General features: G+C 43.5%; 1 protein-coding gene across 1 annotated transcript in view; it reads right to left on the bottom strand.

The window, feature by feature from the left end:
* Positions 1 to 24,634, bottom strand: part of FRMPD3 (FERM and PDZ domain containing 3) — a gene marked incomplete at its 3' end in the record, with an annotated part of 69,927 nt that overhangs the window by 13,274 nt on the left and 32,019 nt on the right. The window contains exons 8-12 of the mRNA XM_080909631.1: positions 20,279 to 20,415; positions 19,819 to 19,945; positions 17,701 to 17,790; positions 15,515 to 15,694; positions 1,725 to 1,869 (exon numbers count right to left, since the gene is read on the bottom strand). Coding sequence (XP_080765757.1) covers positions 1,725 to 1,869; positions 15,515 to 15,694; positions 17,701 to 17,790; positions 19,819 to 19,945; positions 20,279 to 20,415 — 679 coding nt within the window. The remainder of the gene's footprint in view (positions 1 to 1,724; positions 1,870 to 15,514; positions 15,695 to 17,700; positions 17,791 to 19,818; positions 19,946 to 20,278; positions 20,416 to 24,634) is intronic.

Below are 24,634 nucleotides of genomic sequence, written 5' to 3'. Positions count from 1 at the left end.
CAGAGCCAACTTTGCAAGAGCAACAGGAAAGCCACATGGAAGGCATTCAGTAAGGCCTCAGGAACACATGCAACCCTTATCTTAGGCTCCATGCCGCAGTCCCCATAGTAAGGGGGATACTTGAAACCAGCATTGGTCAGGGTGCTGATGGCAATGGCGGATAATTATCCTACAGAGTGGGACTACATAATGCCTACTGCTCTCTCAGAATGAACTCCCAAATAGCTCTCACTGTTCTACCTGCTCCTTTCTTGACTGGCTCCAGGTTGGTCCTTCTGCCTTCTCTTTTTTCTCCTTGTCCCCACACCCCCATCCCAGCTCAGAGGTACAGTTTACTTGGATGTGAATAGCCAGAAGACCACAGGTGACACTGAGAATGCTAGCAAAGGTTTTCCCAACATTTGACCATCTGTAAGTTTGCAAAGCACAGCTGCGTCTTTGAGTTAGTCATCTGGAGCTATGCAAACTCTCACCTCCTAGTGTCTTCCTGTTCCTTTCATCTACCATGTGGACATCCCTTCCTTTGGGACCACGAATCCTTTCTCAAATCTGCCTAGGATGAGCTGTCTTTCAATCGCTGTGAACAGTGATGTGAGGTTAAAAGCTGGGCCTTCTGTGCATGTGATTGACTTGTTTGTGATAAAGAACAATGTTTAACATAGGTGAGACTCAGCTTCCTGAGGGCTGTGTTGTCTGCCGGGAATCTGTTTCTACTCAGCGATACCATAGTCTCCATCAGGTGCAGTGACCTGAAGCCAAGGAAGTCTTGCAGGTTTAATAAGATTGTCAAGTGGCAAGGTTAAGTGTTCAGTTTATGACAAGGGTGAATCCTGGGTGCTGACTCCCCATTCTGCCTGTGATGCTTGGGGTTAGGAAGACTTCCTGTGCATAGGTGAGCCTGAGGACTACCACATGAAGGATCCAATTATCTTTCATCATCTGCACCCTCAGGGCAGGAGCGTCTAGGCTGGGCAGCTTCCCCCCCAGGCCTCTTGTTTGTATCATCACCGGAATGCCTCTGAGAAGTAGCCATACTAAGTAGCCTAATTGGGAAGCCATTTGCTTGGAGGCTGCATTTGCTCTTTACTGGCCTCTCCCTTCTCTATTCAGGCCTTCTTTTGGGCATGCCCAGTCTCCCCCACCCCCACCCTTCAGTGACGGTTAAATTTCAGACTCTCTGTCAATCCTGAATGTGATGAGCCAAAAGGAAGTCTTATTTTAATTTTCAGCCTTACTTCAGCAAAGCCGGAACAGGCAGAAATCTCTCCTAGATCAACAGAACTCTGCCTTAGAATCCATATAATCCTTTTAAAGAAAAGCTTGTTTAATATAGCCTTGGCTGGTCTTGAACTCTTTCTGCCTCTATTTTTTCGGTAGCTGGCTTTGCAATCATGTGCTATCATGAGTACGTGCTATCACACCTGGCCAATGCAGTTCTTCACCTGGCTCTGTTGTGTGATTGTTACTTTCATCTTACATACATACATCCACTGACTCAACCATAGTGTGTTGTCACAGGCGTCCTTTGCGGAACAGGGACATGTGAATGTTGTATGTGCTTGTCAGTGAGGCCTGTCCACAGAGCGTATGGTACAGTTCTGGCTGCTGCCAAACAGGCTGCCACTGCTGCCACAAACTATACACCAGGGTGATACAGTCCCTTCCTCTATGACTTCAGAGTCCAGAGGGCCTCAGACACACCAAAAACCGAGGCTGAGCCCTACCTGCCTTTATCATTGGAGGTGGGAGAGGCTGGCTGGCAGGCCTGGAGAAGACCATCTTCCTGGAATCCAGCAGAAGGCGGCAGTATCCCGCAATCAGGCAGGCGAAGTTGGTGGCTTCAGGCCACTCCATCAGCAGCACCAGTGGCTGTGGAAGAGATGGTTCGAAACAGAAGGACATGAGAAGGTAGAAGGGAGGCATTTCTGGGAGGGGAGTAACACAGAAAAGACATGTTGAGTAGTTACACAAGCCATACCTGCCATACCCTACTCGAGGTCTATGGCCAGGCAGTTTCCTCTGACAAGGCTATTCCTTTGTAGTGAATGCTTCTTTAGGTCTCAGCATTAAACGAACCTTTACTTGCGCATTTAATGAGCCACCTTTACTGAAAAAGACTAAAATTATGTAACATCATGTGACTGCTCTGTGGCTGTATTTGCATTTGTCAGAGCTCAGCAGATGTGTGGGCCAGCTGGGAGAGTGGGGGTGAAGCTGCAAATCTAGGCTAGGCTGAAGGATGGCCTGGAATATCCTTGAATGTAAGCACCTTGGCTGCATGAAGTATCCTTTGCTCCATATGTCCTGAGAGCATCCAAATGAGTTTTCTGGATACAATACTCCACAGAACGAAGTCATGTGACTTTAGGTACAAAGCTTTTCTGATCTAAGCCCTGCTCGGACTTTCCTGATATCCTCCTTATTTTCTGTATTTTCCAAAGTGCCCTGGAAATAGCCACTGTTTTTGTCTTTGTTTTGTTTTTCTTTGGTTGTTTGGACACAAAATTCTCATTCTGTAGCTCTGGCTAGCCTTGAATTTATTTACCTCTTTTTTTGCCTCTTTTTAAATTAATTAATTAATTTATTCACTTTACATACTGATTGCAGCCCCCTCCTTCCATTTCTCCCATTTCTGGCCTCCTACCCCCTTCTCCCATTCCATGAAGAAGGGGAGACCCCCACTGAGTGCAAACCCACCCTGGCACAAGCCTCATCGGGACAAAACACATCCTCTCTCACTGAGGCCAGACAAGGCAGCCCAGCTAGGGCAAAGAGATCCAAAGGCAGACAAAAGAGTCTGAGTTTGAGACTTTATAACCCAGGCCGGCCTCAGACGCTTAGCAATCCTTCTGTCTACATTTAAAAAGTACTACAAGTACATGCATGAGCCATTCAGCCAGTTTATTGATATTTCTTTTTTAAAAACAATATTTATGTATGTATATGAATGCTTCTTTTGCATACCAGAAGAGGGCATCAGAGCCTATTACAGACAGTTGTGAGTTGCTATATAATTTATGGGAATTGAATTCAGGCTTGCTAAAAGAGCAGCCAGTCCTCTTTATCATCTCTCTCTCCAGTCCCTTATTGGTGTTTCTTTTTCTGGTTCTTTCTTTCTTCTCCTCCCCCCCTCCAAGTGTTCTCTATGTAACACTGGCTGTCCTGGAACTTACAGTGTAGACCAGGCTGGCCTCGAACTCATAGATCTACCTACCTCTACTCCCACCCCCCCCCCAAGTGCTGTGATTAAATGTGTGTGCCACCACTGTCTGGTTGTTTATTGGTGCCTCTTAAAAGAACTTCCTTGGTCTAAGAGTTAAGGGTGGTGGGTTAAACAAGCTATGCAGATAATTTGTTATGGTAATTACAGATTCTATGATATATTAACTATTATACTCAATGCAATGTCAAAGAAGATTTTAGTATTCCAAATTAATTTGGCCCCAATGATCCATGAGCCATCTTTTACAGAAAATCTCATATCAAGAAGGTTCTTGTTATTTCTTTTTTCAGAAATAGAACGTAGGACTTTGTGCATTTTGGGCTATCACTCTGTTATCAAAGTACTTCTCTGGTCCCAGTTGTTGCTGCTTTTCAGTCCACATTGGGGAATATTATCACACTCTGTTGACTGATTCTTGAGTTACCTGCTTAACTGTTTCAGAGATTCCCACATGATAAAACAGCAACCTTCTTCAGATTTCTTCCATCATTTTAAAAGTATCACTTGGGAAGTTGGAAGAAATCGAAGTGAGACAACTAGTGGAGACTGGCTGAGAAGGGAGCAGTGGAGGAACTGTGGCCTTTGGGTTACTTGTGGACTTTACTAAGAACTAATAGAAAGCAGGGTGAGGTGTAGCACATGTCCATCATCCTAGTGTTTGGAGGTGAAGGCAGGAAGATCAGGAGTTCAAGGTTACCTTGGATACCTAGTGAACTGGAGGATAGCCTGGCCTGCAGTAAAGCCCGTTTCAAACAGGGGATATGGCTCAGGAGTTGTATGCCTAACACGAGCAAAGCCCTAGGTTTGATTTCCAGCACCACAAAATAAAAACCCACAATATGAAGAGGAAGCATCCCTTCTCAGTTAGGAGGTGACTGAAGCAGTCCAGTAGAGAAATGATTAGGACCTTAGTAAAAATGAAGGGCCTTCATGAGCACTCAATAAAACCCAAGCAAAAACTAAATTATCTGCCTTCGGCTGTTACTATCACCCTAGGAATCATTCTGAGTCCACACTGGTTCAGTTGGTGGCTGAAGTCAGATCAGTTCTCTTTGCTAATTCTAGGTTGCGTTGAACATTTCCTAGTTCATTCAGACCAGAGATCAGTGCTTGTTTGTATGTTTTATTTATATCTTGTTCTTTATTTTATGTGTATGATTGTTTTGCCTGCATGCAAGTCTGTGCCAAACATGCTTGTCTGGTGTCCTTGGAGAACAAAAGAAGGCATTGTATCCCTGAGAACTGGAGTTATGAATTGATTTTAAGTTGTCAGGTGGGTACTGGGAATCAAACCTGTGTCTTCTGTTTGTTTGTTTATTATGTATATAGCATTTTGCCTGCACATATGCCTTCAGGCCAGAAGACAACACCAGATCTCATTACTGATGGTTGTGAGCCACCATGTAGTTGCTGGGAATTGAACTCAGGACCTCTGGAAGAGGAGTCAGTGCTCTTAACCTCTAGGCCATCCCTCCCAAACCTCTGTCTTCTGGAAGAGCAGCCAGAGCTCTTAATTTCTGAGCCATGTCTCTAGTCAATTTGTATGTATTGCTAATAAGGGATCATAACTCAAGCTTGTTTTTGAATTGAGACCCTCCTACCTCAGCCTCCTAAATACTAGGATTACAGACTTTACTTCATGCATTTTTTTAGGGTTAGAGTAAAAATATTTTACCTCTTACAGGACACCTAGGTTTTGTTGAAACAGCACTGACACCACAGTGTGGTGGAACTGAAATCACAAGCTATGAAAATAGCCATAGATAATCTGGGAAGTAAACAAACGGCTATGATTGTATTATATTAAATATTTATAGAGGCAGGGGGTGGGTTAAAGTCAGCTTACAGGGCATAGTTTGATCTATTCAACAAACTTTTTAACTTGTTACCTTTTGTTTGTTTGAGAGAGTGTTTTGCTGTGTAGCACAGGATAGCTTCCAAATCCTGGTAATTTCCACACCTTAGATTCCCAAGTACTGGCATTATAGGCATTCACAACCATTCGTGAACATGGTGCAGGTTTTTGTTGGGTTTGATTTTGAGAGAAGATTTCACTATGTAGCCCGGGCTAACCTTGAACTCATAATCCTTCCTCTTTAGAACCGTTTGTCAATGGGGATTACCCTCTGCTCTCAACAGTCCTCTCCTGGCTTCTATTTCTGTGAGGTGGCACTGTACTCTGGTTCTGTGATCCCTGGCCATCTTTTCACCGGTCTCTTCGTTTTTAGAATTTATATCTGTATGTCATTCACTCATTCATGCAGAAAGCCACAAAAGATGGAGCTAAAATTTCAGGTGGTCATGGGCTGCTTGGTGATGTGGATGCTGGAAATGCTGAGAAATGAACTCAGGACCTCTGGAAGAACAGCGAGAGCACTTAACCACTGAAGCATCTTTCCAGCCCAGTCTGTATTGGTCTTTAGCTGCCTTTTCTCGTGCAGCTTTTCTACCTTCTGTAGGTTGCAGGCTTCATCTACAATCCTTGATTCTCCCCATGGTGGATCTGCTTTTATCTCTGTGTTGGGGTTCCTGAATCAGTGTTTCATTTAACCACCCCCCACCCCTGAGCTCGTATCCTTTCAAAACACATATAATGCCATGAGTCAAATACCCTTTTTTTTGAGACAAGGTCTCATCTTGTAGTCTAGCTTGGTCTGTATTATGTAGCCCATACTGGTCCTATACTGCAGCAACCCTCCGGCCCCAGCCTCTAGAGTGCTACCACATCTAGCTTCATTCATTAAATAGTTTTTGAATTTCCAGTTCCCATGCTTGTCACAGTAAGGCATTTGTAATGTCACTGAAGAAGCAAGTTAATGACTGATGATGCTTCTATTAAATTCATGAAATACCATGAGGAATAAAAAGGAACAGTCTCTATACATCAAGGAGAAATGGCTCTTTTCTCATGATAGAACCACAGACTAAATGTTATCCAGTCAACTAGAAAAATATCATCCTGAGGGGGTAACCCAGACCCAAAAGGACATACATGGTATGTACTCACTGATAAGTGGATATTAGCCCAAAAGTACAGAGTACCTATGATACACCCTGCAGACCCAAAGAAGGTAAATAAGAAGGAAGGCCCAAGGAGGATGCTTGAGTCACACTTAGACAGGGAGGGGGCACATAATAGTCATGGGAGGCAGAGGGAGGAAGGGACTTTGGTGGGAGAGGGGAGGGGAATGGGGAGTCAGGATCAGGTATGGGAAGAGACAGGAGAGAGGCACAGAGGGCCAAGAGAATGAATGGAAATCTGCAGCTGCTGGGGGTGGGCGTGTGGGGGAATCTCTAGGTACTCCCTGATACCCGAGATGGGAAGGTTCTCAGGAGTCAGTGCCAGTGACCTTAGCAGAGATGCCTAACAGTGAAGACAGAACCTGAAGAGGCCACTTCCTTTAATGTGACAGAACCCCCAGTGGAGAAATAAGGACATGGACCCATCCATAAAATGTTCTACTTAAAATTTGTCCCATCTATAAGAAATACAGGAACAAAGATGGAGTAGAGACTGAAGGAATGGCTAACCAATAACTGGCCCAACTTGAGACCCATCCCATGGACAGCTCCAATTCCTGACACTACATACTTTGTTATGTTTACAGATAGTAACCTAGTGTAACTGTCCTCTGAGAGGGTCTACCTAGCAGCTGACTGAATCAGATGCAGATACGCATAGCCAAACTTTGGATGGGATGTAGGTCACAGACCCATGTGTGGAAGATTGGGGAGAAGGATTGAAGGCCCTGGAGAGAATGTAACCCCTGAGGAAGACCAAGAGAGTCAATTAACCTGGACCCTTGACAGATCCTAGAGACTGAAGCACCAACCAAAGAGCATACAGTGGTTGGACAGAGGCCCCCGGCACATATGTAGCAGAGAGCTGCCTCCCTCAGTGGGAACAGATGCGCCTAATCCTGTAGAGACTTGGTACAACAGGGTAGGGGGGTGCCCATTTTCTCATAGGTGAATGGGAGGGGTAGGGGAGGAACTCGGTGAGGGGGGACCAGGAGAGGAGGCAGCATTTGGGGTGTAGACAAACAAACAAACAAACAAATAAACAAATGTTTTCCAGTCATTATTAGGAAGGCACTCTGGTGATGTTTGTACGTTCAGTCAATGGGAACTTCTGAGTCACAACAGAATATATATAAAAGGTAGAATGGGGCAGGGGAGCCATCGTTATTGGGAGGACACAGAGTCACTAGATTTGCCTCAGGGCAGTCATGAGCATCATGGTAATTCCCACTGCTATGGCTTTTTTTTAAAGGACCCCACTGACTTCTCCATACTGCTCGAGATATGTGACGATACTGAGAGAAGGGGGGCAGGCAGGCTTTCAGCCGTGCTTTGTGTCTCTGGTCTCAAGTTGCTTCATCTATGTGCATTTATGCCTCATCTGTAGGTGTGTTTTGTCATTTCATACTCTGGGAGAGGTGGGGTATGATAAGTTAAGGATCTCCAGTGGCTCCCTAACTGGGTTTATCTGCCTCTAGTATCTTCCTGTTTCACTTCCTTACTACTACCTATGGGATCTTTCTAATGCACAACTCTTATTGTAACTTAACACTGGCAATGATGACATCCAACTATCTTACAACAGGATCTGGACCTACATCTTCCTACTACATGGACCCAACATCTTCAGCCACATGCGTCTTAGCTTGGCTTATGTCCTCTTCCCATATCACCGCTGCTCACCTTAAGGTCAAACAATGGCATATAATTTAATTTTCCAAGCTATTTCATTCCTTTCACACCTTAACCTATGCTGCTCCCTCTAGCTAAAATATACTTGCATTTTGTCCTGTTTACCCAGCAAGCCATGACACCAGGTCCCTGCCTTTGTGGAGCTTATGATGTAACTGGCAATAAATCATACACCAAATAATCTCAAAAACAAATATGACCACAAGGTGTGATAAGAACCGTGAAGGGAAATTACAGAGCTACCAGAACATAGATTGCCCCAGAGCAATGTGGGGTGGGTATGAACATGTGCATTCCTGACATTTGGTTTCAGAAGCTAGAAGAAGCTTCTTTGAGGAAATGACATTGGCTGACAGAATATAGGACAATTTTGCCCAGGATGAGTGGCTGATTGATGGAGTGACAAACTGATGACTTTGCTGACCCTGGCTGACAAGCTGGCTGCAAGAATGCCAGACAGCCTCACAGCTCCCTTTCCCCCTCTCTCTGTCTCTCCCTCCCTCCCTTCCTCCCTCCATCACCCCCTCTCTCTCTCTTTCTTTCTTTCTTTCTTTCTTTCTTTCTTTCTTTCTTTCTTTCTTTCTTTCTTTCTTTCTTTCTTTGCTGGTGCGTTGACTGACTATGGACAGAATTATTGACTGGAGTCTGACTAATTGGCTTAACTGATTTCCCTTCAGTTTCTCCTTACCCCCAGGTAGTCCAGTATCATCAATAAAACAGCAAGAGGGTAAAATCTTGTGCTTTAAGGAGGCCAAGCACATCAATAGTGAATCAAGAAGCAATGCCCATCCCTTCAGTAGCTTTTCTTCCAGATACCCAACTGGGCCCCACTGTGGGCTAAGCATGGAATGTAAAAGGAACAAAGATGAGCTTTTGCCAACAGGGTGCTGGAGAGATGGCTCAGAGGTTAAGAGCACCAGCTTCTCTTCCAGAGGTCCTGAGTTCAATTCCCAGCAACCACATGGTGGCTCACAGCCATCTGTAATGGGATCTGGTGCCCTCTTCTGGCATGCAGACATACATGCAGGCAGAATGCTGTATTCATAATACACAAATCTCTTTTTAAAAGACAGATGTTTGTAAAAAAAAAAATTAGAGTTAAGGGAAAGTGAGCAGAGGTTAGATAGGCTTCTTAGAAAAAAATTCAAAAAACAACCATTTACCTTTAATAGGATTTCAATGATCATGAGGCCTCATGTAGCACTCGCCCATACAGCAAACACAAGAGCAATAAAGCTCAAGCAGGAGAACTGGAGACATGCTGGGCCACAAGAGACCCCATGGAACATTCCTTTGATTGTTTCCTTTTTGACCTTATGTGCTTCTATAGTAATGGAGTACGGTAATGGCCCAGAGGTGTTTGTTGTCTCTAGGAGAACAAGTTTTGAACACTACCTCATGTTCTCTCTACTATGAACAAGAAAGCTGAGTGAAAGCTGTAACTAAATATGCCATCTTCAAGTGGAAAATGAGATAAGGAGAATGGAGCTTAAGGCATTAGGCAGCCAGAAGAAGCTACAGAAGGGATTAATTTGACATGCTCCAGCTGTATCTCCTTCCTGGGGTGCCCTGGTCTAGAATTGGTTCACTCCAGCAACTCTGACAAGAGAAAAAGGATGGGAAGCCAAGTCCTGGAGAGGCAAGGGTGCCAGATGGGGGTCCTTGACTGGCCCCTCAGGGGACCAGTCCATTTGAGTTCTTTCCTCCATAACAGGGAAGGCTAATTGGGCATAGCCAGACAATTTTGGGGTGAGGCAGAATATCACTTGAAAGCAATGGTTCCCAAGCTAGCCGTACAGAAGCCTATAAAGACATAGCTATCCCTACATCCACCTCTATCAATGCCAACTTAATGGTCTGGAGGAACAGTAGGAATAGTCAGAGATTTTAAATGTTTATACATGAGCCAGGTATTTGGGAGAAAGGCATGCCTGTGATCCCACCATTTGGGAAGGTAGAGGAAGTAGGATCAGAAGTTCAAGGTCATCCTTGGAGGCCAGTGTGGATTACATTTCAAAACCGAAACCAAAATCTTTGAACATTATTGTTACGGTTAGTCCTGGATGAGAAGTACTGCTCCAAGTGAGTAATCTATTTTAGCAGACCCTTCCAGAATATTCTCAGGCCAGAGTGGGATATCTAGGAGGAAATGAGCCAAGTTTGATTTCTAACGTCCATCTTCTCTGCTAAGGGAATTCAGGCAGCAGAAATAGATGTGTATTGATGTTTCATGGATAGTCGTGTACTGATCTTACAACCAGCTGCTCTCCTGTTCGTTTATTTTATATTTATTGATTATGTATATGACTCTCTGTGTGTGCCAGGGCGTGGGTGTGGAGGTCAGAAGAGAGCTTATAGAAGTTTGTTCTCCCCCCCCCCCATTGTGTGATTTCTGGGGATTAAATCAGGTCCCCAGGACTGGGGAGAAAGCTACTTTACCTGCTGAACCATTTCATTTAACCTCCTTCCTTCCTTTTGAGTTAGGATCTTCCTATATGACCTAGACTGGCCTTAAATTCCCGATCCACCTGCACTATAACCTCCTAAGTTGGATTCTAGGCATCTATTCTCATGCACAAATGCAACCCACTCTTTTAAACTCTAATAAGCTCATGTGTGCACTTCTGAGGTACCTATACTCCAACCAAGCTGTTAGTTGGAGTTGTCACTCATCTTTCATGTTCATGTGGAAAAAGATTGAATATTGTTGTGCCCATTTTTTAAGAGCATGAGTTAGTAGCCAACACAGGAGACATCACTGGTGCCTTTTGGTTAAAAAAAAAAAGCTGGCATCGAATGGCATGCTTATGAACCAAATAATAGCTTTATGATATCATATGAAAGCTGGGAATGTACCTCAGTTTGCAGAGTACGTAGACAGTTTGCCTAGCATATACAATACCCTGGGTGTGGTGGCACATAAACTGTGCACATAACAACTCTGAGGCCAGCCTAAGTGAGATACATGAGACCCTGTCTCAAAGGTAAAATAAAGGAAGGGGAGGAAGAAAAAGAAAAATGTAATGAGTACTTGCTATTTTTAAATTTTTTATGGCACTAATTTCTTATTGTTGCTCTAGCACATGACTCCAAATAGTAGCTTAAATAACATACACCCATCCCTTTACAGTCTTGGAGGTCAGGGGTCCAACACAAGTGCTACTGGGTTACAAGTCAAGTGCAAGGCTGTCTGTGTCACTTTTGGTGGTCTAGAGTTAGAATCCATTTCCCTGTCTTCCCTGGTCCTGGAGGTCACCCACACTCCTTGGTATTTGGCTTCTCCCCTAATTAAGGCCAGCAATGGTGAGCTGAGTCCTCTCATTATATCTCTCCAACTTTCTCTAGATTCTCTCACATACACCCACTCTATTGACTACATTAGTCTCACCTGACTAATTCATGCTAATCTCCCTATTTTAAGGTCAGCCCATTAGCAATCTTAATTGCATCTGCACTTGTTATTCCATTCTGTCTTAGCATATTCACAGGTTCGGAGGGTTATGGAATAGACATATTTAGAAGGGGATTATTCTACCCATTGTATGTGGTAAATCCTATTACAACTTATAACAATGATGACACCTAGTGGATAATTTCCCCCCAAGTTTTCTTCTGCATTATGTTAGTTGTTCCTATAATAGGGCATACCTGAAGATTTATCACTTTTGAGCACTCATATCACCTACCTGACCATTGCTCATAGCTTAATCCTAAACTGCAACCAATAGCCCCATCCGCTCACCAGTACAATCTTCGATTTATCCCAAAGGGTAGTGTTAGCTCACCACCTAGTCATGATCTGTTGGCATTCTTTACACCGGAACACTGTTCTTTCATGCACATTGGATATGTGCAGTAGGCAATAGGGCTGGGAATAAGAAAACACACGGATTGTGTGCAACAAAGGAGGGGACCACCCATACCCATCACACACATTTCACATCTGTTCCTTGTCCTCACAGTTGTCTTGCTTCTGCTCATCTTTCTGCCGGTCCAAATCAGCCTTCATTCTGTTACACCTCTGCTCGAGGATCTACAGTAAATTCCTACTAATCAACCACATTGAATCTAAATGTCTCAAACTGGCCTGGGAGGCTTTGAACTGACTTGCTCTGGCCGCCCCTAATCTCTCCAATCTCTTCTGTCCTTATTTTCCTCTCCAGCCAAGCAACTATGCTTATCGACCTGCACATATGGCTTGCTTATTTCCAGGCTTGCTCCTTGCCTTTGAACACATCCCACATCTCTCTGCTAATTCATGCCTATCACTTCAAGATCCAGCTTAAAACACCCTCTCAAGGAAGCTAGTTCTGGTTAACTCCTTCTTGTTCCTTTCATTTCATATTCCATACCACATTTATCTATGACATTTACTTTAGACAGCTTTTTAAGAAAGGGATTTATTTTAGTTTTTTTTTTATTTGTGTGCATGTATGTGTATGTGTATATGTGTGTATGTGTGTGTGTGTCTTCCCCTAGAGGGTGAACCTCATGTGATTCTAGAGTTATGTAGGTTCTGATGGTTGGGTCATGTGTCCTTGTGATTTTAGCCACCCTGATAAGAATGTAATTTCTCTGAGACGTTCATTCATGCTCACTGCTGTGGGTGGATCACCCCTATATAACAGATCACTCTTCACTCAGGAAATACATACTGACCCTGGTTCAGCCTCTTTCCTCCCAGGCCTCTGGTCACATAGGTATGCTCACTCCATTTAGTTATATTACAAAATCATTCAGAGAAAATGAAAACTTTAAATCCTGAAGCCCAATGAAATCAGTGTTTGCTGAGACATGGTGACACACGTATACCTTTAATCCCAGAACTCTGGAGGCAGATTCAGATGGATCTCTAAGAGTTTCAGGCCAGCCTGGTCTACTGAGTGAGTTCAAGGACACCAGAGCCACACAGAGAAACCCTGTCTTAAAAAAAACTGGTAATTTTCAGAGTAAGGCCCAGGTGTATCTTTATTTTTAAAAACCTCTTATGAAATTTCTATTGTGTTACTGATGTGGAAAATTTACTCATGGAATATTGAAAGCTGAAAAAAAAAAAACCCAGAACAAACCAACCTCTGTTTTAGCCCCCTTCTATATCTCTCCGAGCCACACTACCCTGCATGCCCTATCTTTCCTTCTCTTTCCTTTTTACCCAACAACCGGATGGTTGGGAAAGTAGCCACAAACCAATTAAGCATCAGCACCAGGCAGGTTCCCAAACCAATGGGAATCCTGTGAATCACAGGTGGAAAATTAACATATTAAAGCTTCCTGGGTTTTACAAACACAAAAATAAATGATTGGTTCCTTTTAGAAACAGCAAACACTCCACCTCTTAATCTGTTAACAACATGTCCTCCTGGGAAATCCTTTAAGAAGGGAAAGCTGTCCCTCCTCTTGAGTGTCTCTGCCAGCTGGCAAGCAGGACTGTCCCCCAAAGCCCCCCCACCCCGGGCCCACAATGGTCACTGTATTCAAACAGGGGAGCTGTGGAGGGGGTGGCTGACCACTGCTGCCAGACTTGCAGAGGCAGCTACAGCTGCTTGCCAGTCTGAAAGTCTCCATCTATGGGAAAAATGCTGAGGTTCTAAGAGAGCTGGGCTCTGCTGCAGAGGTTTGCAACTCCATAAGAACAATACCAACCAACCAGAGCTCCCAGGGACTAAACCACTATCCAAAGAGTACACATGGAGGGACCCATGGCTCCAGCTGCACATGTAGCAGAGGATGGCCTTGTTGGACATCAATGGGAGGAGAAGTCCTTGGTTCTGCCAAGACTCCATGCCCCAGTGTAGGGGAATGTCAGGGCAGGGAGGAGGGAGAGGGTGGTTGGGTAGGTGGCACCCCCATAGCAGCAGGGGAATGGAACATGGGATAGGGGGTTTATGGAGAAGAAATCAGGAAAGGGGTTAACATATGAAATGTAAATAAAATATATCCAATAAAAAGAACTTTCTAATAAAAGAGAGAAGAGGCAGAGAGAGCTGGGCTCTGGGAAATGAAACAGGAAGTTGGCTCTGATTGTTCCTCTACTCCCCAGAACCCCTGAGTCCATGCTCAGAGACTCCTCTTCCATAGCTCAACGTGGGTGTTCCTCAATCAATATACATGTGGGATGGGTGGAGGTGGGTTAAGGCATTCATTTCTGAGGCACACAGGCAGGGTCTAAGGTGGTCAGATTCTCTAAGGCTGCTCCATTTATCTTGAAGTTCCATGTGAGTATGATTTTCTTTGTTACCTTTGGCAGTGCTAGGGATAGAACCTAGGTCCCTGCTCAAGTTAATGAAGAGCTCCACTATTAAACTTCCTCCTCAGCCCCAAGAGCTGGGAAGATGGCTCATTTAGCAAAATGTAAGTATGAGGACCCAAGGTCATTGCCAGCATCCATGTAAACAAACAGTTCAGTAGCAATGCACCTGCAATCCAAGCTCTAGGAAGATAAAGACAGGAGGATTTCTGGGCCTTGCTGGCCAGACAGTGTGGCTGATTAGGCAAGCTCTTGGTTCAGTAAGAGACTCTATCTCCAAAAAGTAAGGCAGAGAGTGATTAAGGAAGACACCTCTGGACTCCACTTCCATGTGCAGATATACCAGTACACACTGAACACCCACAATCATTCTGAGACATGGACTCCCTCCTTATGAAGTCAAAGCATGCTGTGAAATTTAATCTTCCTCATGGCCTACTAAGTGACTATGAATACAGACAGGTATGCCACACCATGCCCAGCTATATGAATTTTATTTTCTTCTTCTTTTGTTTTTTTCATTTGAACCTGAGCTAGCTACATAGTAGCCTAAACTTGGGGGTCACTATGGAGGTAGTCATGCTCCTGCTTCAGCCTTCTAAATACTGTGATTACAAGCACAAGCCACCATGATATCCATACATTCAAATTTCTCTGTGTGCCGTGGTGACAAGAATAATTGCAAAATGATGGCTTGGGTTGCACCCAGTGCCCCATTTCTCTGTGGAGTACTGACTCAGGTTGACCTGCTATTTTCTAGTCCTACATAGTACTGTATGGTGGTTTGAATGAGAATGGTCCCCATATGTTTGAATACTTGGTCATTTACAATTAACGGAACTGTTTGGGAAGGATTAAAAGGTATGGCTTTCTTGGAGGAGATGTGTCACTAGGGGGTGGATTTTGAAATTTCAAAAGCCCACACCATCCCCAGTTAGCTCTCTCTTCCTTGTTCTGTGTCTCAAGATGTAAGTGCTTAGCTACTGTGCCTGTACCATGCAGGCCTGCCTGCTTCCATGTTCCATGCCATGATGTTCATAGACTCTAGCCCTCTGGAAACTGTAAATCCCAAGTTAATTTTATGAGTTGTCTTGGTGGTCATGGTATCATGGTATCTTAATCACAGCGATAGAACAGTAACTATGGCATGCTGACTGTTGATCTTAGGCGGGCTAAGTCTAAGAGGATAAAGAAGGGAGAGATGAAGACAGAGAGGTCTGGGGAGAAGCCATTTCAGACTCTCTGAGCCTCACTTCCTATGTTCCAACTCTTTTCCTCCCGTCCCTTGGGGCTGTTTCTGGAGAGAAGAAGCCCATCAAAGCAGGGCTCACCTTGGCATCCATGATGCTGGTCTCCACTCGGGCCACTCCCTGGTTCTCCCGGAACAGCTGGATCTTGCTGATCTTGCTGAACTCAGACAGCACAGTGGTGAGGTTGGTTTTGAGGTCAATAACATGGCTGATGCCGTGACGGGGTCCCACCAGCAGAGTGGTGGCTGACTGCTTCTCGTCCTAGAGCCCAAGTGTGCAAGGCAGACAAAAACCATAGATAGAAGTGGAGGGAAAGTCCAGTAGCAGAAGAGGCAATGAAAAAGAGAAAATTTGTATTATTTTGGTTCTTATGGGGTGTGTGAGGAGTGGGAGTAATGGACGAGAAATACCCGGGGCTCAGTGCCAGGGTTTAAAAAGTAATCTTGAGGGGAAAATGGTCTGGAATCTCCCTCGTACAGAGTCCTAGATCCTCAATCTAAATCACATCTTAGCTACAGCAGTAAGTTAAATGCGCTGCATCAGGGCTGGCTCTAACAAAATTGTGAGGTAGGTGAAGTGTGCTTTATTCTGGTGCCTGGAGAACTTTTCTCTTTTCAAGCCTGGAGGTACTTTCCACAGTTGCTGCAAGCCATTTAAAGCTTCTAACCAGGGCCTTTTGCCTGACTAGGCAGCATTATGCCTGCCTTTTACTCACCCTCCACCAACTTGTCCTAAGGCATTCCCGGTTGTTTAGTTGCTTAATGAAGGGCTCCCCAGATTTACACTTTAATAGGTGGGCTAGCAACATGACTCAAAGGATTGACCAATAGGCATCTGAGCAATGGCAGGTTGGTGGAAGGGAGCTTTGAGGGTATGTGTGAAGGGAGGAGCCAGGGGCCTTTCATTGTTCTATAAATCTCCCATGTACAAATAACTGCTTCTAGGTCAGACACACTGGAGTCCCTTAAATGGAGCTGACAAACTCCTTGAAGCCACCCAGCCTGAGCCTTCTGCTGGCCCACTCCTTGCTATTAGCATCATCCCAGGAACCTCTTATGTCTGTCTACAGGATAAGCAGATTTTCCCCAGTCTGCCATACTAGCTTTACAGCGTGTTCTGGAGCCAATCAGTAAGATGATTTGAATTTCTTTTTACCAGGGTCAACTAGACTGGAGCAATCTTAGGAATGGTGCCAGCTGAGCCTTGCCCAGGGCATTGCTGTGGAGTGCAGGTGCTGGGTAGGCAGGGGGCATTATGGCCACTCAGAAAACCTGGGCTAGAGGGCTGTGGAAGTATGTATAAGTGGAGGCAAAGAGACAGAACAAGGGTTGGCACACAAGGGCCCAAGGGCCAATTATGGCCCCCATCACCTGTTTCATATGTCCCAATGACTAAAAATAAGACTTCAAAAATGTTTTAAGAGGTTGGAAAGAAGTGAAAAGAACCATATTTTTGACACATGAAAAATCTATGAAATTCATTTTTTGGCATCTTTAATTAGTTACTGGTACAGTGCCACACCCATTTGTTAATACATAGTAGTTGTTTTTATGCTAAGACAGCAAGACTGACTTACTGCTACAGAGATCCATTTCCTGTATCAACAAAAGGCAAAAAGATATTTTCTGTCTGGCCCTTTACAGACTAGGGTTACCAAAGTCTGGAATATAGGAAGAGGGGCAGAAAAGGATGGATAAGGGTCATTGAAAGCAGATATATTTGGCCCTCAATATCTACAGGGGATTGGTTTCAGGACTCTGTTGTAGATACTAAAATTCATGGCTTAGTTCCTTTTATAAAATGACATAGTATTTGCATATCATCTGCACATATATTCTTGTGTACTTTTGAGACAAAGTCTTATGTATCCCAGAATGGCCTCCACCTTGAATTCATAATCCTTGTTCTTCAGCCTCTAGAATGCTGAGATTCCAAGCATGCAGCATCACATCTGACTCTGATGTATGCTTTGAAATCACCTCAAGATTACTTACAAAGCCTAACACAGTGCAAATATTGTGTAAATAGTTGTTATACTGTTACATCTAGAGAATAATAACAAGAAAAATGTCTATACATGCTCAGTAGCAACACATTTTTCCTTAGACTATTTTTGATTTGCAGTTGGTTGAATGCGCAGATGTAGTGGATGCTTTGAATATGAAAGCTGACTGCCATTGTCCTTCCAACAAAAAGCTGGTCCCCCCATCCCCCGACCCATGCAACACACATACTTTGCCCCTCCCCCATCCCACCATCTCACTGACCAGGCCTACAGTGTTGAATAAAACACCAGTGAAGGTCGGAAGTTCATTCAGAATTCGAAGGTACTGGAGCTTTGCTTGAATTGTGGAGCCCTGTGGAAACAACCCACCCTGTAATGAGAATCCCGAAGAGAACAGAAAAGGAGTGGAGTTTCAGCTACCAATGGCAGGTACAGTTATCAGCCTATTCCATAGAAATGAGAGAAGGCCTGGGTAAACCTGGAAGTTCCAGTTTGGATGGCTCTCACTTCCAATATTCTACCTACCTTTCTAAACCATCCTCATATCCCTGTAGTCCCCATGCCTAAAGTATCAATTGACTCCATTTGTTCTTGCATTAATTCTAGCATTTCCCCAAAACTCTGACATCCATGTAATCTGTGCATCTCTCTTAAGATCCTTGGAGTCCCATTGACACTGCCAGATGCAATCTTGGGGTCCCACTCTGCTTTCATACCAAGCATCCTCGAGTCTGTTCTTCAGTTCGGCTTCCAGGTCTCTGGAAGCAACTGAGCTTGTATGGGGCAACTGAGCCAGAAACCTGTAACAGAGGACTCTTCCTTTGCCCTCTCATCTGAGGGCCACCAGTCACCGAATCAAGCTTATTTTACCCTCTGGTTTTCTCTTGATCTATCCATATCATTTGACCTATACCATTGCTTTGACATTCCTTCCTATGTCAGGGCTTTGGGTACTCTGTTTCTTTCCCTCAGTTACCTCCACCTAGTGCTAGTGGCAGCATCCTAAAACATAGTAAATTTAGTCACATCAGCTTCCTGTTTCAAGTCCTCAATGAGTCACTGCTGCCTATTAGGATTACAAGTAACCTCTTCTATGGCATAGAATGCCCTTCAAAAACTGGCTCCTGTGAACCTCCCTAGTCTCCCTCTTGTCTCTACCTTTACAAGCTCCATGTCTCTAATATTCTGTAGTCTGGAATAGCCTGAACTATGTTGTTCTTTTCCCTGCAACCATGACTCTCATTTCTGAGCTTCTGTAGAGATGGATCTCCCAGCTCAGGGAAGTCTTCCTTTTAGTACTGCTTCTAGAAATTAATCTGTCTTTCCTTCAAGTCTCAACCCTGGCACTAAAAATACCAGTTCTTCCTTTCCTAGCCTGGGCTTGCTCCTGTTTTTCCTGAACAGCTCCAGCATGCCAGTGCCTGCTGCTTTGTGTTGCTGATTTTATTTCCCTACTTGACTATGCCTGTCTCAAGGGCTAAAGCCAGGCTTTCTTCAGCAGAGCAATTTGGGATGCATAGAAAAAAAAAACATCTTTGCTATAGAGATGGTGGTGAGCACTGGTACTCTCAGCCAAGGGGTGGGGGAACCAGTCTCATTAAACATGCACAGTAAGGAGGGAATGGCTTAGCTCCCTGAGGAAATTTGCATCTTAAAAGGGAAGCTAGTTGGTAATTCAAGAAATCTGGAATGGGTAGCAGATATGGGGGTGATTGTGTCTCCTGTCTACATCTGCATGCTGGTTCTAGTATTTGTCACCATCCTCCAGCCTCTTGGGCAGGAAGCACAAGCAGATGGAGTGTTAGAAGCCTAAGAAGGCTCATCCAGGGCCAGGAGAGGTGGGGAAAGAACCCCCTTAAGAGGCACAAGGACACTTCTGTGTCCATGTCCTAGAATGCAGAGGACAGTGTGATAGTGGCCCTAGCTCTGTGTTTGGCTTTTATCCTCAGGTTTCCTACTCTAGGACTGGTGGATTTAAAGCTAGGGAGGGACAGTGTAGTCACTCTCGTGGAAAACATGTGCATCCCTTAGGGGCCAATGGCTTCCACAGGACAGGTGCTCAATTGGTACTAATTGGTGAAAGACCCAAGAATGACCTTCCTCATGGCTCTTTTGCTTCAAGGACACAGTGGCTTGTAGTGATGTGTTGCTAAGCCTATTTGGGCTAAGTTTGGATTTGGAGCAAACTCCTTTCTATAACTGCCCCCATCCCTGGCCAAGCCAGATATGTACCTGAGTCAGGAAGAATATTTGGATGTGTACCCAAGTAAGAAAGAGTGACACTTGAGTCAGGAGTGGTGGGGATCCCCAGAGTCCCACCCAGGACCCCTCTGAGGTCTTTAGTGTTTGAGCATGGTGCTTGATGACTTCCTCTGGGTACCTTGGTGCTGCTAGAAGGATGCATTTGGTGGGCCTTCAGCTGTTGAGAGAGAGACTTCCGAAGGTTTTTCTCTTTGATGCCCTGCAGGAGGGAGGGGGGAAGAAAGGGTTCCAAGCCCCACTCCTTCCTAAAAACAGAAGAAATTCAAGAGATTAGTGAGAGAGACAAAGTGTGATTAAGGGAGGGAGATAGTCAGAAAGAATCTGAGGAACTCTGAGAGGCAGAGATGGAGGAACAGAGACTAGGAAAAAGAGAAAGAAGGCTAAAGACAGGCAAACCATGGCTCTGTACACAATAGAAATTATAGCTCTAATGGATGGGACTTGTGGGGTAGACACAGGAACTCAAATTCCTACCGCCATAGAATGCCCATAACTTTGAAAATCAGAGCACAGCTCAACAATTGCACCTTCTTACACAAGCCATTTGTTCCCTCCAGAAGGGCCCTTTCGCAACTCACTCCACATTCTTGAGTGTGATCTTCTGACTAGGCCGAGTGGCTGAGACAGTGATATAGATGTGAAGGGCAGCAAGGCCCAAAAGCATCTCTGGCTTAGGGTCCATCCCAAAGCGTTCTCGGATAACATCATTACGACTCTGTGAGAGAGGGCAGACCAAATCTATTAGTTAAAGGAAATATCCCTTCCCTTACTGCTCCCCAACTATGCCCTTGGATCCCAGAAAAGAATCATGCTATCAGCAAGACATGGCAGGTAAATGAAAGAGGGGGCTACTGCCCTTGGGGAAAAGACAACAGGGGAGCCTTGGGCCACAGGGACACTGCTTGGTTCATCAAATATTAGACACTTCCTAGTGGCAGGTCACATAACAGGACACAGTGGGCAGAAAATTTCAGGTTACTGTGCAAGTGAGACCTGGTTCATTCCCTTTCATTCTTCTGCTATAAAAGACACCTCACCTTTAGGGGGCCCAGTACTTAACCACTAACTATACCAGACTCTTCTACTAGTCTAGATGAAAACAAGGAGAGAAAGAAACTGGAAAAGTCTCTCTGTGGGGCTCTGATCCAGAAGCTTAGGGTGAGAGGTTGATTGCAAAAATGGATCAAACATCCTGTCTCTTGAGGTCCAGAGGACAAAAACATTGGTGATTCAATATTCTTTATACTGGCTTAGAAGAAATGCCTTGTAGTTGATAGTCAAGTATATGATAATGTTCTAAATTCTAAGGGTCAGTACCCTTGCTATCAATGATTCCATCTTCACCATTGTCCTTTAGTTGAGGTTGTAATACAATGAGCTATGGGACTAAAAAGTCATAATACTATCTGGTACTATCTATCATTATCACAAAGGAAACATGCACACTAAGGATACTTCAGCTGAGAGTGGTGATTCATGTCTGTCAATTCAGTAATTTGGAGGCCGAGGCATTAGAATCAGAAGGCCAGCTGGAGGCTATACAGTGAGTTCTAAGCTGGCCTGGTCAAGATCAAGACTGTATCCAAAAGAGGGATGAGTGAGAAGAAAACTGATATTTAATGTTTATCTATACAGAAAATCCAGTAGAACCTATAAAAACCTACTAAAACAATTCACTGAGTACAACCAAGTTGCAAGGCATAAAATTACATACAATAAAAGTGTATTTCTACATGCTACCTGTAAATAACTGGATATTGAATTGCAGATATTTATAATTGCTGGGTATGGTGGCTCATACCTATAGTCCCAGTATTTGAAAGGCTAGGGTAGGAACTCGAATGTCGAGTTCAATAGTAGTGTGTGCTGAAATACTCCCAGAGCAGCCAAAGTTGCAGAATTAAACTGTTTCAAAAACAGCAGCAGCAGCAGCAATAGCAACAAAATAAAAAAATCATTTATAATGATATCAAGATGAAAAATAATTAGGTATAAACCTGACAAAATATGTGAAAAAATTATATACGAAAAACTTAGGAAACATTACTGTGGAAAATTAAAGACACCAATCAATGCAGAAGTACTTTGCTCATGGTCTATCACTTCTCTTTTAATCAATGTGAAGCTTCTGCACAATTCCAATCCAAAGCATATGAAGATTTTTAGTAGAAATTGAAAAGCCAATTTTACAATTCCAATGAAAAAAAATGCAGAGGACCTAGGAAGAAGAGCGAAGTTGGGGGACAAACACTACTTGATTTGAAGACTTACTATAAAGCTCTAGTTATCAACAGAATGTGTTGTTGGCATAGGGATAGACAGGTAGATCAATAGAATGCAATAGAGGGTGGGAAATAGATCTACAGATACACAGATAACTGATTTCCCACTAGATTTAGGTGTTTTATTACTTATACAGATTGCTTTTTAATAAAGGTATGAAGGCAACTCAGTGAGGAAAGGATAGGGTTTTCAACAAGTGAAGCCTCAACACACATTCTCTCTTGCTCTGTCTCTCTCTCCCTCCCTTCTCCCCCCCTCTCACACACACACATATGAATACACACAGATACACTGCTGCCTGGCCACATATTTCCTAGATATGACACTAGAAATGTTATTTATAAAAGAAAAGATTAACAAACTGGACTTCATCAAAATTCAAACATCTGCTCCATGAAAGACACTGTTTAGAGACCAAAAAGGCCAGACACAGACTGGGAGGAAATAATTGCAAACAACATATCCAACAAATGACTTGTTTCCAGAATACATAAAGAACTCTCAAAACTTGATAATCAGAAAACAAATAAGCCAATAAAAAGGCAGGCAAATGATTTGGACAGACATTTCATCACAGAAGATATACAAAAGGGAACACATAAAAAGTCATCAAATACCATTAATTACTAAGGAAAACTTAAAGAGGTACTACTATACACTATTAGAATGACTAAAGTAAAAGAAAAAGACTGACTATACCAAGAGTTGACAAGATCGTGGAGAAGCTGGAACTACTTCTATACCATACATGATGGGTAGAAATGTTAGATGGTACAGCCACTGGAACAATAGTATTAACTTTTTTTCCCAGAAAACCCATCACACCAGTCTGTTATTAGCTGTTTACCCAAGAGCAAAAAAAGCATACATGTGTGTGTAAGAAGACTAGGACATAAATACACATGCATGTTGCATTTGTAATAGCATAAATCTGGAAAGAGCTCAAATGTCCATCAACATGTGTAACAAATTCTGGTACCACGAATATTACTCAACAAGAAAAATGAACTACAATATGGGTGGATCTCAAAATCTTTATAGTGAGAAAAATCAGCCAGATCAAAATAAGTATACATATTGTATGGCTTCATTTACATAAACTCTTGGAGACGAAAACAAATCTATAGCGACAGAAAGCCAGTCAGAAGTAGCCTGGGGGATGAAAGGAGCCTGAGGAAATGTCAGTGAATATTAGATATTTTCAATAATTTGATTGTGGTGATGGCTGTGGGTGAAAGTTTATCATAGTGTTCACTTTAAGCATGTGTAGTTTATGTGCTAATTTAACATTAATGAGAAAAATACTGATATTTTTTAAAGAAGGAAAAATCCAGATGAAATCCACATTATTACAAAGTGGAGAAATATGCTGGGCATGAACTTGTCATCAAATTAAAAAGATATAAGAACCAAGGCAATCTCCAGGCAAACAAAATGAGAACTAAACAATTGTCCCCCTAGAGGTTTGTCAAAGGAACTTGAGGCTGAAAAATGTTCCTAACATTTTAGGTTGCCAGAAAGGGCAGAAAGGACAACCACAGTGTCCCTCATTTCACAGTGCCAGGTGTCATCCTTGGAGACAGATGAATAAGTTTTCTCTCATCAAGTGCTGCATATGTTCTGTGGGCACCTAAAACCCAACATGCCTTAAAATGAACCTATTTTATCTCCAAATTCATGGAACTCTATTCACTTACATGATAACAGATACCATCTTTACCAATACTCAAAACCTTTAACCTCACTGGGGTCCCACTCCATATACCCATCAGTCACAGCCCTGACTTTGGACATAATTTTGTCCTTGGATGATGACCAGGTGATTCTCCTTTTAGTATTCTTACCTACTCCTCAGCATGATTTCTTTACCTTGACTGTACATATCCTAGATCACTTTTAAAAGCCTCCTAGATAAGTGTACTTTGTCTGCATAAGTGTTTGTACCTCACATAAGCTAAGCCTTGGTTCCTCTGAAATTGGAATTACAGTTAGTTGTGAACTACCATGGTGGGTCCTGGGAATTGAACCCAGGTCTTCTGGAAGAGAACCCAGTGTTCTTAACCAGCACCCTCCCAGGTAATTCTAATGTGCAGGCATGGTTAAGGAACCACTGTCCCGAAGTAGTTCCACCATCTCATAGGCTTTGGCAGGAAGAGTACTAAACTCTCATGAAGAACTGAATGTGGTGATGCCTGCCTGTAGACCCAGCACCTAGACCTGATCTACTCTGTGGCAGGAGTATCAGAGGTTTGAGGTTATCCTCAAGATACATAGTGTATTTGGGGTCAGCCTGAGATACATAAGACCCTTGTTTTTTGTTTTGTAAATTTCATTCAGATTGTTCAAACAAACCACTAGGATAAGGACCAAGAATTTGCATCTCTAACTAGTATCTAGTTGATGATGCTGTTGGTTCAGGGCCCAAATTCTGAGAAGTGCTGCCCAGCTTCCAGAATAAACTCAATTCTCTCCATGGCCTACCAACCATTCACTCCCTGTTTCCTAGCTCTCCAATTTCATTTTCTATTGCTTCTTACATCCTGTACTGAAGCTGCAATAAATCACTTGCATTTTCTTTTTTTTTTCTTGTCAGCATGCCTTTGAAAGTGCAAGGGCTCCTGCTTGGAATATGGCCCCTCTTTTCCATCTTA

Source organism: Micromys minutus (genome assembly GCF_963924665.1).
Source record: "Micromys minutus genome assembly, chromosome: X".
Classification (NCBI taxonomy): domain Eukaryota; kingdom Metazoa; phylum Chordata; class Mammalia; order Rodentia; family Muridae; genus Micromys; species Micromys minutus.
The sequence above is the reverse complement of the archived record's forward strand: the minus strand, read 5'-3'. Positions and strand labels throughout refer to the sequence as shown.